General features: G+C 39.1%; 1 protein-coding gene across 1 annotated transcript in view; it reads left to right on the top strand.

The window, feature by feature from the left end:
* Positions 1-16,293, top strand: part of gtf3c3 (general transcription factor IIIC, polypeptide 3) — a 62,158-nt gene that overhangs the window by 15,598 nt on the left and 30,267 nt on the right. Inside the window, exons 5-10 of the mRNA XM_080198793.1 lie at positions 2,295-2,486; positions 4,731-4,896; positions 6,714-6,861; positions 8,845-8,920; positions 13,080-13,180; positions 15,210-15,381. Of these exons, the coding sequence (XP_080054919.1) occupies positions 2,295-2,486; positions 4,731-4,896; positions 6,714-6,861; positions 8,845-8,920; positions 13,080-13,180; positions 15,210-15,381 (855 nt within the window). The remainder of the gene's footprint in view (positions 1-2,294; positions 2,487-4,730; positions 4,897-6,713; positions 6,862-8,844; positions 8,921-13,079; positions 13,181-15,209; positions 15,382-16,293) is intronic.

Genomic DNA, 16,293 nt, shown 5'->3' on the forward strand with positions numbered 1-16,293 from the left:
TTCCCACGATAATTCCTCCTGTCACTGTCTCTAAGGGACCAACATTTACTTTAGCTGATCACTTTTCTGTGTACTTGCAAAAGTCTAACAATTAGTTTTCACATTTCTGGTGAGTTTACTCATTGCGTTTTTTGCCTCTTAATTAACTTTGTGGTTGCCATTTGCTGGTTTCTAAAACTCTATTAGCCCTCAGGCTTACTACAATTATATTACAATTATACTACAAACAGTGGAGTTTGCACATTTTCCTCGTGTCTGCGTGGATTTCCTCTGGGTGCTCCGGTTTCCTCCTACAGTCCAAAGATGTGCAGGTAAGGTTGATTGGCCATGCTTAAAATTGCCCCTCAGTGTCCTGAGTTGTATAGGTTAGAGGGATTAGTGGGTAAAATATGTAGGGATATGGAGGTAGGGCCTGGGTGGGATTGTGGTCAGTGCAGACTCGATGGGCCGAATGGCCTCTTTCTGTACTGTAGGGTTTCTATGATTCTGTGATATATACAATATTATTAATCTCTTTTAATCTAATACTATCCTTAACTGTTTCTGGCTGACATTTTGTTTTTTCATGGATTTTTCTTGAAACTTTGGAATAATTTCTTTAAATATTTCTTATTGACAATTTACTGCCATACAGTTTGGCCTATTTACCCAATCAACATTACCAGTTCACCCCTCAAATCCATGATATTTGCTTTGTTCAAGTTTAAGGGCAGGATTTCTTGGATGGCAGGATTTCCTCCCTGTCACTTGGAGTGTTGATGGGAAATGCATTCCTGCAGATTACAGTAGCCTCAATGCCATTTAATGCTCCAAGGAATGTGAATTGGCTGGACACAGGACATCTGACCATTAATCAGGCAAAAGTCCTGATTGGGCTAGCGGCTTTGTATTTCAGTAGTGCAGTGGCCAGGACTGGGACTAGAAACAGCCTCCAGATTCTAAGTACCAGAGGTCAGGAGCAAGTAAGTGTGGAGAGGGTGGAGGAGGGCACGTGGAAAAGGAACCCTTAGTGGAGGCGTCCTGTTCATGACACGAGTGGCTGAACTCCCCCACCTTGCCGCTGAACTCCCCCACCTTGCCTCTGAACTCCCACCAGCTTCAAAGTTGAAGTCACGCATGCAGTGACTCTTATGTCACCTACTCCACATAAAATTGTGAACAAGGCAGAGGAGCGCAGTGGATAAACCACCTAGTGAATTTTACAGTTCTCCTGCCTGAAAACCCATTAGTGGGCTGCTGTAAAGTTCTGCCCAAGATTCTTCTCTACAATTGGAGTATATTGCATTCAAACTTAGTATGAATTCAGTTGTATTGTGACCATTTTCCTTAGCAGATCTTTTACAATGGGATTACTAATTAACCCTGCTTTATTACAAAATGCTACATCTATAATAACTTCACCCATCATTTATTCCGCAACATTTTGTTTCGGTGTTCCAGGAAACTGTTGCCAAAGAATTTTACAAACTCATATTTGGGCTTTCCTTTGCCAATCTGGTTTGCTCAGTCAGCATGAAGATCATTGCATTGTGTTTATTGTAAACGCCAATTATTTATTGCTTAGTGCTCTGTCCAGTGGTTTAACTACTGTTAGAATACCTGTGAATCCTCCCCCATCTTTTAAATGTCTCCAGTGCTTTTCCTGTGGTGATTTTTTGACCTCTGTTATGCCCAATGTCTAGGCGTGCTGGTTCTACATCTGATCTTCACAGCCAAGATCCTTCCTTACTGCTGTCCGTATGCCTTTACTATCAGGGCAATTCTCTTAGGGTGCCTCAGACTTTTTTCTACTTTGGTGTTGCATTTGACACCAGGGCGAGCTTTTGACCACATCTGCTTCATCTCTGAGGCTCCTTATTTACACTTTAACATCGTTGGCCTACACTCTTGTCTTAGCTCATTTTTTGCTGAAACCTTAATCCATGCCTTTGTTAGCATGGATACTTGATTTTTCTCATGCTCTCCTGGCTGGCATCCTGTTTTCAAACCTATATAAACCTGAGCTTATTCAAAATCCTCAGCTCCTAACTTGAACCAAATCCCAATCACCCATCTCCCATTTGTTTCCAATCTGCGTTATATTCTGGTTATTTCACTAAGGTCCTTCAAATATAATCTGGATAGAGATTAACTAAAATAATTGATCTGGTGTTTAAACATTTGGATTGCAAGAAGATTGACGATGTTGTGAATAGTTTGCTGTAATAGAGTACTTAGCACAGAGGTGGAAAAAGTTCATCAAAACATTCTCATTTTTGATACAACATTTAATTACTTTGTTTGCTTCTTTATAGCTCCTCTTGCATATGAACCCTTTTCTACACTTGCAATGATTTATGAAGATCAAGGAGACATGGAGAAATCATTACAATTTGGACTGATTGCAGCTCACCTGAACCCAAGTGACCCAGAGGAATGGGTGAAATTGGCTGAAATGTCTCTTGAGCAAGACAATATCAAGCAGGCTATTTTCTGCTATTCAAAAGGTATTGTAAGTTTATGTCTTGGATGGAAATTGGAAGGAATGACTACTTCTGCCCTCAGTTTTTGGTCCCAGATTAGCAACCCAATGACTCAAATCCCATCATGATAAATTGTGAAATTGTAGTCAAAAAACCAAATAATTTATGGGCGAGCGCCAAAACAAGAGCCGCAAAAGTTACTAGGTTATCATTAAAACATAACTGCGTGAATAATGCCCCTTAGGAAAAGGAATTTATTAGTCTTCATGCACTGTGTGTTTAATTATTTAATGCCCTCCATCAGACTAACAACCACTCAATTATAAACAATAGTACAGAATTTGGTCAACCTATTCCCACTGACTCAAACACACACACTGATTGTGGCTGAGGTAATTCCAGTCAAACTTGCAAAGCTCGCTTTACCAACACGGTATCCAGTTGGGAGACTCACTTCACTTTACAGTTGATGAACGGCCTGATGTAGTCTCACACACACACACGCACATACACCCCTACAGTGACATTAATTAGCCAATTTCCCAGACTTTTATTTTATCATTGCTGGGTACATCGGTGAGATCAGAACATTAACCTTGAGCCAATCCTGCATGCTGCCTTAGTTCCTTAGCAGGTATTGGAGCAGCATTATTGGGACTGCACCTCATTCTGTATGTTGTCTGGTACTGCTTCACGTATTTTATTCCACAGTCCAGATTGAACCAGGGTTGATTATGATCACAGATCAGGGGATATGCTGGGCCACGTAGCTACAGATTGTTGTGGTGTACAATTCTGCTGTTGTTGATGGTCACTGCAATCTCAGAGATAGCTAGTTTTGGGCTGCTGGATTTTTGAGCTGTCCTGTTCATCATGATGGCAGTGTCATACAACACACTGAAGGATGCCTTCACAGCGAAGGCAAAACTGTGCAGTAGTCACTTTTAACAATGTAATCATAGACTAACATGTCTGAAAGAAGTTGAGTGGCTGAAAACATGGTCAAGCAGGTTAATCCTTTGTGTTTTGCTTATATCTGACAAGACCTCATTGTGTCCAAAGTCAATGCCGAGGACAATAGTCCCATGGCCACCAACGTGGAGGGAAGCTCTGTCTCCACTACGTTCAGTTTGGGACAGAGTGGAGAACCAGATAGCTAATTTGTGAAGGAAGCTTTAGGAAAGAACATACCATCTTCAACCATATGGAACTCAGCAAGTAACTGCAAGAAATGAAGCTGACGTATTTTCATAAGGCTTTTAGTCAAAGGTGCCAACCAGATGATCTTGCTGAATCTTGATCTTGCTCAATTTCTTGAGGTTCCCCACCATCATAGATACTTGAGTAAAGCCTAATATCCATTACAGCCGTTGTAAATGCTTTAGAGTTGTACATTTTTTTATGGCAGATTTGTGCACAGTTTACTAACTTTCAGCATTAGAACTAACACTTTTTTTAAAATAATAAATCTTTGAATATTAAAGGTTGTCATTTTGGATATTGGAAATATATGACTAGATTTTTAAAATTATACTATTGTACATGGCTATTAAAATTATTTTTGATGACCGGCTTTGTTCGGACTGCCGCAAATTCAGACCTTCCCATGTGTCTGACGAGGTACTTCTAAATCCTTCATGCGGCATCATTATTCATTTTTCTGACAGCAGTTTTCAATTGCAGGGTTTATGGTCCTGAGCTCCAAGTCAATAGCAATCAAACTTATAATCCTAGCTCTTCTGAAGTGATTTGTTTTTATTAAATGTAGAAAATCCTCACATTGCCCATTGCTCTGCTTGCATTTCTGGAAGCAGATCATTGCTATACTTGGTGTGACCATTTTGTAATTCTGCAAACCTGTCTTTGTGAAAATGAAATTGCATGAAAATCAGGATTTCTTCATTTTTGCTTGATAGGATGGTTAAGTTTTAGAACAATAATCTAAAGACAGGGATAAGAATGTATTTAATTTCTGTTAAATTTACTAAAGGTATTTTGATGTATTCAATAAGTTCTACAAAATTTTTGTATCTGTGTGAATCTAATTTCTGTAACTCTCTTAAACCTACTGAAAAATTGTTGAACAACTTGTGTGGTGAAACATGGAAAAGTTAAGCTGAAATCATACACAATTCCTAATTATTTTGGAAGTCATTCATGAATTACACGTTCAGACTTGTATGGCTATGAGGAATATGGTTTGAAATGTGTAATCGTAAACTGTAAAAAATATTTATTGCACACAATTGCTTTGTTTTTAATATGAAGCCATAAAATATGACACAACAAATGTCCGATATCTGTGGGAACGTTGCAGCCTATATGAACAACTGGGTGAACACAAGCTAGCTATGGATGGATATAGGCGCATCCTGAACATTCTGCCACCTACTGATGGGGAGCACTTCATGCAGCTGGCTAGAGACATGGCAAAGTAAGTTTTGATGTGGAGGTGCTGGCATTGGACTGGGGTAAGCACAGTAAGAAGCCTCACAACACCAGGTTAATGTCCAACAAGTTTATTTGGTAGCACAAGCTGCAAGCTTTTGGAGCGCTGCTCCTTCATCAGGTGAGTGGGAATTGTGTTCACAAACAGGGCATATAAAAACACAAACTCAATGTACAAGGTAATGGTTGGAGTGCGAGTCTTTACAGGTAATCAAGTCTTAAAAGTACAGACAATGTGACTGGAGAGAGGGTTAAGCGCAGGTTAAAGAGATGTTTCAGTGAACACCGCTTGACAATCACCAGGCAAGAGTTTTCTTTTCCTGTTGGGGAGCACTTCAGCAGTCACAGGCATTCAGCCTCTGATCTTCGGTAAGCATTCTCCAAGGCGACCTTCACGACACACGACAATGCAGAATCGCTGAGCAGAAGCCGATAGCCAAGTTCCGCTCACATGAGGACGCCCAGGGATCTTGGGTTCACGTCACACTATCTGTAACCCCCATGACTTGCCTGGGCTTGCAAAATCTCGCTGAGTGTTCTGCTGGAGACAGTACACATCTCTTTAACCTGTGCTTAACTCTCTCCAGTCACATTGTCTGTACCTTTAAGACTTGATTATCTCTAAAGACTTGCATACCAACCGTTATCTTGTAAATTGAGTTTGTGTTTTTATATGCCCTATTTGTGAACGCGACTCCCAGTCACCTGATGAAGGGGCAGCGCTCCGAAAGCTTGTGACTTGTGCTACCGAATAAACCTGTTGGACTTTAACCTGGTGTTGTGAGACTTCTTACTAAAGTAAGTTTTCACAACTTATGGATCTTTGATTTCTTCAACAAGTACATTGATCTACCTGCCCACCTAATTTTAGTATAGTACTACTCCACTTTGCTAAATAAACGACCCCTTATTGACCTTTTATGTGACGTGTATTCAGGGGAACCACATGAGAATGTGAAATAGTAAATGTATTTTTGACAGTGGGAAGCTAAGAAGACACAACAGCTAATTTAAGATCATCAGTTGAGCTCACTCATGCTTGTTAGAAACTGCATAAATTTGCATGTGTGGACCTTTCCCCTAAGGCCAAAGGAAAATGTCCTGATTTTCCATCTTTTCCTCTTATGGTGTTGCTACTTCTCTTGCCTCCACACCCGTTGCTTCTTGTCCTAAAGTCCTTCCTTTGTTTCCTGCATGAGGTTGCACTCACTCCCTTTTCTGTTGACCATATACATTCTTTTCCTGTCAGCTGTTCCTTTGCTTCCACACAACTGAACCTGCATCTGTCCTCTACTGGTTTGAGACACACCTGTTGCAATTCTCATTTAGCACAGATAACCTCTAACCCTTTCTTCAATCTGCTTTTGAGTCTGGCATCAATTCCTGACCTGCACCTCACCTATATTAAGCTGGAAGCAGCAATTTTAAAAAAGGAATTCTCACACTAACGTTCTTTTATCGTCTTATAACCACTTTACAATTTAGTCTCAGGAATTATATTCAATGAAACATTACGATTGAAATGAATCTGAGTCATGACCCCATCACAACCACATCACACACCTTTCTTATTGGAGTTGATGTTTGATTACATTTTTTAATTTGAAGAGCATTGATTTATGAACTAAGAGGTAAATTTGTCTGTCCCACCCACCAAGGGAATTATCATGGACAGGACAGAAAGTTTCACCAATTGTTTAAAGGTCTGTTGATCAGGAATTTCTGCTCTTGGGGTGGGCATGATCAGAAAATTACACCCTAGATTTTTAATTTGTAAATAAAACTGTAAATATATATTTTCAGGAGCTATTATGAAACTAACGATATTACGTCAGCTATTGGTGTGATGGAAGAGGCTCTCGGCAAACATCAAAGCCTGGTTTCTGCTGAGGATGTTAATATGGCAGCTGAATTGTATCTGTCAAGCAAACAGTATGATAAAACATTAGAGGTAAGGCATTTATGAGCAACTAATGCTTTCTCTGTGCATATATCCCATTCCATCTATTTGACTCCAGACTTCAGCACTGAGTCAGATTTCCAATAAACTGGACTTAAACTATATGTGTTTAAGTGGTAAGATACCTATTAAAACAGGTAAAGCTAAAGAGTCACTTCTGTATTTTGCAATATAACTAAAGTTCGGTCAGTAAGTCACAATGGAAATTATTTTATTTCTTCTCACCCAATTTACCTGGTTGCTGAATTGCTCAAGCAGAGTCTTTACATAAAATTGTAAGTATTTTGCTTTACATCTCAGCCTGTTTATTGGTTATAAACAACGAAAGTGCCATTCATCCCTTTCAGTTAACTTGCATAACCTCCTCGTGTTATGTACATCAAGTCAAGCTCCTATGTGAAAGAGACCTTGCGGACGAAAGCCTATTGCACACTGAAATCTTGAGAAGCCATCCAGAATCTCAAGTAATTTATCAAGAGCACTTCAATCTTAAGTTGTCATTGAAGGAAAAGATATCAAAATTCCATGACCAGATCATGTGGATTCCTATGTATTGACTGATCAACAGCATAATCCGTCGATATTATCTAACATGAGATATCTTTATTTGCATAAATATTTTGATTATAATCAAAGCTTGTTTCTTGAATTGTATGAGCTGCACCTTTTTACATGTATGTATGGCAATCAAGCTTTCATTCAAATTAATCTTATACCGAGATTAAAACTATAGCTCAATTTTGAATGGTCTGATATTCCACCGTATTTAATTGTGACCACCTTTGTCTAACTATTTGACATCAAGTCTTTGGTTTAGTCAAAATTTTAAAGCTGAAATCTCTCCAGCATCAAAATGCCTTTGATTGATTTGCATAAACCTCCCTATCATAGTGAACGTGGTGGGAGATAATCTTTGCATTCTACTTTACTCTGAGCTAAGCTTTCAAGCCCACATCCAGTCCATCAACTTCAGCATACTGCTAATTCTTAAATCTCACTGCTGCATAAAGTTTTTGTGCATGACACCCTCAATTCATGGGCTTATTTCTCCAGTGTCCTTTTTACCAAGTTCATCACGTACAGTCTTAATAAACTCCAGTTAACTTAGCACTGTAGCCTTCTTGTATGCAATGTCTTACACTCTTCTCACCTAAATCATCTCTTAAAGACATCTATTTTCCTATATTTGACCAAATTAACTTTGATAACCTTGTTCTTAACTTCCAAATCCCTCCAGGGCCTTGTCCACCCTCCTTGGGGAATCTTCACGAGCCACATTTTGTCTCAGTCTGCAGAGTTCCAATTGTAGTTGACTGTGTATGCCACACTCGCTCTGATTTTGCATTGAAACTACACTTTGTGCAATTATTTCAGTCTTTTGAAATTTTCTTTTAAAATTTCTCTCCATCTGAATGTCTGCTAAAAATGTAACTACTTCCTTCCTCTCCCCTTTTTACCATAGAATAGAATCCCTGCAGTGTAGGAGGAGGCCATTAAGGTTGCAGTGACTGTCTTACCCAGACCCACCCCCCAAGCCCAATCTCTATAGCCTCGCACATTTACTATGGCTAATCCATTGAACCTACACATCTTTGGACACTAAGGGGCAATTTTGCACAACCAATCCACCCAACTTGCACATCTTTGGACTGTGGGAGGGAATTGGAAGAAAGCCACGCAGACATGGGGGAGAATGTGCAAACTCCAAACAATCACCCAGCTGGAATTGAACCTGGGTCCCTGACACTGTAAGGCAGCAGTACTAACTGCTGTGACACCGTGCCACCCACTTTTCCGAAAGAAAAAATAATTTCCCTTTCTGTGCCCATCTATTCTTCTTTGTATTGCTGCTGACAAGTTCTTGAACATCTCTGGTGTGATATAAAGACATGTAAATTGTAGATCTTATCATTCCTCTGATGAAGTTTTATTTATTCTTCATTGAATTGTTCTAATTTTCTTTTTGTTGCATAGATTATAACTAAGTTTACTGAAGTTGTAGTCGAAAAGATTGCCATAAAACAAGATCTTTCAGAGGAAACTACAGAAGGTAAAACTGTATTGCACTGTAAATGGCTTCTGATAGGCTATGAAAGTTTAAAGCTCGTAGATAAAAGTACTAGTGAACTGGATTATATTTTGAGAAGATTGAAGCCAGTGTCCAGCCCTACAAATTCTTGTGTTAATTTAATTCTGGCCTCTTGAGTATTTGAATTTTACTTGCTCAACCATTGGTGGGTATGCCTTTAGACTTCTGGGTCCTGAGCTTATAATTTATTTCCTAAACCTTTTCTCCTTTAAGACACTCTTTTAAACTTAACTCTTTAATATAGCTTTCGGTCATCTGATCTAATATCTCTCTATGTGGCTCCATAACATATTTTGTTTTATAATGTTTCAGTGATCCAACTTGGGATTTTTGTTATGTTAAAGGCACTGTTGTGGTGATACTGTGTCTTTAAGAAATGTATTTATATCATGTTCCTTGTAAATGGCATGTTTAAAATTCAGCTCTTTTACACAGTGCTGATTTGTCTGCACCAGGTAGCTCAATGCTGAGAATGCAGGCTAATGATTGATTTTAGCTAGGGATGTGTTTGTTTTAATCCGAGTTAATTGCAATTTTATTTATTTTGATTTTTGCTCTGGAGTTTCAGAGTAGGGCTTTATTGAGATTGATTGACAGGCAGAGTCATGTAATTGCTTGCAGGGAGAACACATAGTTCTCTTTGATCTTAAAGCATTCAGTTTATGCCTGGTCCTTAAAGAAGCAAGAGTGGGTCTCTTTCTGTCTGTCTGTCTGTCTCTCTCTCTCTCTCTGGAAGCTGCTGTTTGAGGCTGTCAAACGAAAGTTGTCTCCCTCACCAGAAGTGTTCAAAGGCTGTAGGATTGTTAACAAATAGAAGCACGTAAGCCTGGGAGTTTTCTAACTGATTTTAAGGAGGGGTGTTAAGTCTATAAGAGAAATATTGCTTGAACATCCAAAGGTTGATTGGCCGTGCTAAATTAACCCTAGTATCAGGGGGATTAGCAGGGTAAATGAGAACTATGGGAATAGAGCCGAGGTGTGATTGTGATCGGTACTGACTTGATGGGCCAAATGGCCTCCTTCTGTACTGTAAGGATTCTATGAGTCTATGAATTAGAACTAATAGAAATAAGTTAGCAGTTAAGAATTTTATCTGAACATGTTTTAAGTATTTGAATTGGTAAAAGTTAAGTTTTGATTTGATTTATTATTGCCACATATATTATACAGTGAAAAGTGTTGTTTCTTGTGCGCTACACAGACAAAATCCACCATTCATAGAGAAGGAAACGAAAGAGTGCAGAATGTAGTGTTACAGTCATAGGTAGGGTATAGAGAAAGATCAACTTGATGCAAGGTAAGTCCATTCAAAAGTCTGACAGCAAGAAGCTGTCCTTGAGTCAGTTCGTACGTGACCTCAGACTTTTGTATCTTTTTCCCGAAGAAAGAAGGTGTATGAGAGAATGTCCAGAGTTTGTGGGATCCTTAATTATGCTGGCTGCTTAGCTGAGGCAGCAGGAAGAATAGACAGAGTCACTGGAAGGGAGGTTGGTTTGCGTGATGGATTGGGCTGCATTCACAACCTATTGTAGATTCTTGCAGCTTTGGGCAGAGCAGGAGCTGTACCAAACTGTGATACAACCAGAAAGAATGCTTTCTATGGTGCTTCTGGAAAAGTTGGTGAGAGTTGTAGTTGACATGCCAAATTTCCTTAGTCTTCTGAGAAAGTAGAAGCATTGATGAACTTTCTTAACTATAGTATCGTTAGGGGAGGATGAGGACAGGTTGTTGGTGATCTGGACACATAAGAACTTGAAGTTCTCGACCCTTTCTACTTTGTCCCCATTGATGTAGACAGGGGCTCTTATGCTTCCTGAAGTCGATGACAATCTCCTTCATTTTGCTGACATCAAGAGGTTATTGTTGCCACACCAGTTCACCAGATTCTGTATTTCATTCCTGTACTCTGTCTTGTCATTGTTTGAGATCCGGCCCACTACCGTGGCGTCATCAGCGAACTTGAAAATCGAATTGGAGGAGAATTTGGCTGCACAGTCATTGGTGTATAAGGAGCATTGTAGCAGGCTGAGAACACAGCCTTGTAGGGCACCAGTGTTGAGGATGATCGTGGAGGAGGTGTTGTTGCCTGTCCTTACTGTGAGTCTGTGAGTTAGGAAGTTCAGAATTCAGTCGCAGAGGGAGGTGCGGAGGCCCAGGCCATGGAGTTTGGAGATGAATTTCCTGGGAATAATAGCATTGAAGGCTGAGCTGTGGTCAATAAATAGGAGTCTGATGTAGGTGTCCTTGTAATCTAGGTGTTCCAGGCTAATCCATTTGCTATAGTTAAACTGTAATTATATAAAGTTTGTTGTGAAAACAGCTTCCTAGTCACCTGGAGTGAAACACCTTTTCCTCTCACCAATGCCAAAATTAAAAAAAAAGCTGTTGGGGTCTAGTTGGGCTTCATAACATACTGTGGGGTTACTGTTCTGGTACTCTAATGCTATACACATCTAAATTATTGTTAAATGGTGCAATGTGATTGCACTTGCCTTTCACCATAGCTATCTTGTTTATATCTAACTTGAGGATGACTGCCTCCTCTTTCTGCTGACAGCAAAGGTCCAAAGTGGAATGAATCTCCTGATAATTAATGAACATGGGACCGATTGCACAAAATGTTCCCAATTCAGCACAAATTGGCCAACTCCTTTGGACATTGGATATATAGATTGGAGCCCATAGGATTGATGGTGTGGGAAATGGGGGAAACTGTCAGTGTGTAATGCTCCTCTGATGTTAGGGCTGAGTAGTGTTCGTAGAATCCCTACAGTATAGAAGGAAGCCATTCAGCCCATCAAGCCTGCAGTGACAACAGTCCCACCCAGGCTGTATCCCATGTATTCACCCTGTTAATTCCCTGACTCTAAGGGGCAATTTAGCATGGTCGATCAACCGACTCACACATCTTTGGACTGTGGGAGGAAACTGTTGCAACTGGAGGGGATCCATGCAGTCAAGGGGAAATGTGCAAACTTCACAGTCACCCAAGGTTCCTGGTACTTTGAGGCAGCAGTGCTAACCACCATGCTACCATGTCACTGTGTTGTTGAAAGAGTGGAGGAAACTTTACACCTAGCTGTGCTGTATCTGACTTGACAGTGCTTAATGCTGACACTGGGTGCCTGAAGTGGGAAGATTCCATTTCCTCATCTTGCTCACTGGCACTAATAAATGAACTTTAAAACTTAAACATTTAAAATATCCTTAATGTTTAAAGAATGAGATCTGTTTCCCCCTATTACTTAGCTTTCCTTCAATGTCCCCATAGCACTTGTTAATAATGTGGTTACAGCACATACAGTTTATGTTTTGCATACAGTGCATTTCTATAAAAGGCGCTATTTTAAGTACAACTGTTTCTTACATAAAATTGTACACATTTTCTAGTTGAGACGTGTCATTATCATACATAACACTTCTACAAAGATAATTTGACTTTTTGTGTGAAGCTTTATGTGAGTTAACAATAAAGTTGTTCTGTTTTCCTTGTACAGAAAATGTCAAGAATCTTGGTACCGTTTTAACCCTGTATTTACAATAGCCATAATGCAAAATCACCAATGAAATGCATGGAAATCCAGATGTTTGCTGAGTTTTGAAAATAATAGAGCTCTTTAAGTGTCTTGGAGAGCCAGGCAAAAATATTCTGCGAGTTAAGCACCAACTTCTATTTATATAGTGCCTTTAATATAGAAAAGGTCTGCATGTACTTTACATAATGGAGGCTAGGAATACAATAAAGGGGGAGTCAAAGGGATAGACATTAAGCCATGAAAATATTAGGGGTGATAAGAAAGATGCATTAAGATGCCAGTGAATTGAAGCGCAATTTATCAGCATGTCTTAATTCTCCATGTAGTAAGTTTCCAGTTTTGATCAGAAGTGGAAGAAGGCTAGAGGGTAAGTCACTCATGGCCATTTTGAAGAGCCAGGTGGTCACGATATTATTAATAGCCTGGGAATATATCAGCTCTTTTTGCAGCATTGGCCTTTTTCTAAAGTATGTTGCTCAGGTATTGGAAATGGAGAGAAAGTAATGAAAAATGGAGTGTGGAGAAGAAAAGAAACTGTGATGAAGAGAATTCAAATCAAATGATTATCTTTTTTTGGATCATAGATATTACGTACAACTGTCAGATCCCAGAAACCGTTCCCATCGATATCCGAGTAAAGCTAATAGTGTGCCTGATCCACCTTCATATCCTCCAGCCTCTTGATGTAAGTTTCAATGCAGCATGATTTTTATACTAAATTACGACTAATATAGGGTATAATTAAATTTTAGATTATCAAAATAGTTTTTGCAATAAATCACTTTAAATAACTGGTTCTGCATTTGTTACTAATATAAAAAACAGGATTGAACATTTTGTTTTGCTTTATCTAAGTGAAGGAGCCAGTGTTTGGAAAGCATCAAATTCTCTTGCTTGAAGTTATGCATAGGTTAACGGTCACTGAACACTGTTCCAATGGTACACCTGAACTTTGCTTTCCATAGAACCATAGAACATTACAGCACAGAAACGGGCATTTTGGCCCTTCTTGTCTGTGCCGAACCATTTTTCTGCCTAGTCCCACTGACTTGCACCTGGACCATATCCCTCCACACCCCTCTCATCCATGAACCTGTCCAAGTTTTTCTTAAATGTTAAAAGTGAGCCTGCATTCACCACTTCATCTGGCAGCTCATTCCACACCCCCACCACTCTCTGTGTGAAGAAGCCGCCCCACCAATATTCCCTTTAAACTTTGCCCCCTTCACCCTTAACCCATGTCCTCTAGTTTTTTTCTCCCCTAGCCTCAGTGGAAAAAGCCTGTTATTCTTTCACTGTATCTATACCCATCATAATTTTATACACCGCTATTAAATCTCCCTTCATTCTCCTAAGCTCCAGGGAATAAAGTCCTAACCTATTCAACCTTTCTCTGTAACTCAGTTTCTTAAGTCTCGGCAACATCCTTGTATACCTTCTCTGCACTCTTTCAACCTTATTTATATCCTTCCTGTAATTAGGTGACTAAAACTGCACATAACACTCTAAATTCGGCCTCACCAATGTCTTATACAACCTCACCATAACATTCCAACTCTTATACTCAATACTTTGATTTATATCTCTTTCATCAGTGTGGCAATCAGTTCCCCATAGTGGCTGTAACATTTCCCTCTAACTGACTGTTAGTTTAGTGCTAATTGGTGCCAAATTACAAATAGGTATGCAGCTGCAGATTCATTCAGATGACGACCAAGGTCAAAAAGAGATAGGCTGGAATGTTACCATCATTCATGCCAATGGGATTTTCCCATTCTACTGCAGTGAACAGAGATTTAGCTGGGCATCAAATTCTCCAACCTCACTGCAGCAGGGTGTGGCATGAACGACCGATAAGATCATGCCCATGGAACAGACTTCAGTTCGGACTTTTGCAGCGAGTAGTGAGAATTGTGTCCTAGCAATTCAAGCCAAGTGAAGTCTCATCCTAGTTGTGAAAGGATTATCTTTTAACCTGCTATCCCATTCAATTCTCCTTTCCTTTTGCAGTTTTTGAATACCTGGCAAATTAACTTTTTCCCCAACAAAATATATTTCGCACATTCTGATGCACTTTATTCTGCTGTATGATTATTTAATATACAACAGTTTAAAATTACAATTTAGCATCCAAATCAAAACTCTGAATCCCTTCATTAAACAAAATTCATTTTTATGCCTCAAAAATGGCTTTGGCTCCTTTGTTCATGTTTAATGGTAACATTATATTCACATGTTGCAACATATTGGTAATATATTCATATGTTGTAACATATTCACATATTGTGAATATAATGTTGCCATTAAAGATGAATAAAAGAGCCAATGCCATTTTTTTGAGAAAAAAATGGATTTTCTTTAATGAAAGGATTCAGAGTTTTGATTTGGAGGCTAAATTGTCATTTTGAACATTGGATTCTTGCTAGGAGCACTGGATTCTAACTTGCTGAAATTGAAATGTACCCAAAAGCATTTGCTCTTCATCTGAAGTTACAGAATGCAGCTTTTTGGTGGCAGTGATGAGTAATTGTAATTCTTATTCCCATGCACTGATCCTGTTTGTAAACTTGCATTGTGCTTTTAATTCAATTGGAGTCTATTTTAAAATTCAATGAAGACAGAATTTTATTAAGTGTGAAATAGCAACTTGAAGAAAACAATGCTCTTTTGTTTTGCCGTTGTTAACTTGTAATCAAATTTTTGTTCGTCTTTAGCTTTTGATGACCAACTTAATGGAACAGAACCCTGAAGACATGGGAGACCTTTATTTAGATGTGGCTGAGGCTTTTTTAGAGATTGGCGAGTATAACTCTGCATTGCCCCTTTTGAGCGCCCTTGTCTGTTCAGAACGATACAACCTTGCAGTTGTTTGGCTTCGTCATGCAGGTAATGACTGAAAAACTGATAATCTGAATCTTTTTATTTAAAGTAAATGTTTTTACTGTGCAGTGGATGTTATTGAAAGAATCTTAAACTGAGGAAATAGGCTTGAAATAAACTTTAAGAAAAGCAATATGCTGCATATTGGAGAATGAGATCAATTCAGTTTCAAGTTACAAGGAACATTATGTTGCTTTTGTATCCAATGGTAGCTTTCCCTCGAAGCAAAATCTTCTTCACATAGCGAGTAGTTTGGGTCTGGAATGCACTGCCTGAGAGTGTGGTGAAGGCAAGTTTGACTGGGGCAGTCAAGAAGGAAAAGACTAAAGGTTATTAGTCACAAGTAAGGATGACATTAACACTGCAATGAAGTTACTGTGAAATTCCCATAGTCACCACACTCTGGCACCTGTTTAATTCAATGTAGCTAACCAGTACGTCTTTCAGACTGTGGGAGGAAACTGGAGCGCCTGAAGGAAACCCACGCAGACACAGAGAGAACGTGTAAACTCCAGAGAGAGTGACCCAAGCAGGGAATCGAACTCGGGTCCCTGGCACTATGAGGCAGCAGTGCTAACCACTGTGCCACCATGAATTGGATGATTATTTGAAAATAAACAATTGGCAGGATTATGGGGAGAAGGCAAGAGAATAATACTCAATAAAATGCCCATTCGGAGAGCTGATGCAGACATGATGGGCCAAATGGTCTCCCATACCGGAACAGTTTTGTGATTTCTTAATTTCTTGCTTATCAATTTGAAATCTAGAGTTAGCTAAATAGTATAGCATTTTTATGGTCCATTATACTTTAAAAAGCAATTTAACGTAATATTGTTAAATGTTTGGTTAAAAAAGAGATGTTTGATTTCTGAGTTATAAAAAGCAAATTCACAAACCAAGTTTAATAAAATTCAT

Source organism: Carcharhinus amblyrhynchos, chromosome 11 (assembly GCF_965287045.1).
Source record: "Carcharhinus amblyrhynchos chromosome 11, sCarAmb.v2.hapA, whole genome shotgun sequence".
NCBI lineage: Eukaryota > Metazoa > Chordata > Chondrichthyes > Carcharhiniformes > Carcharhinidae > Carcharhinus > Carcharhinus amblyrhynchos.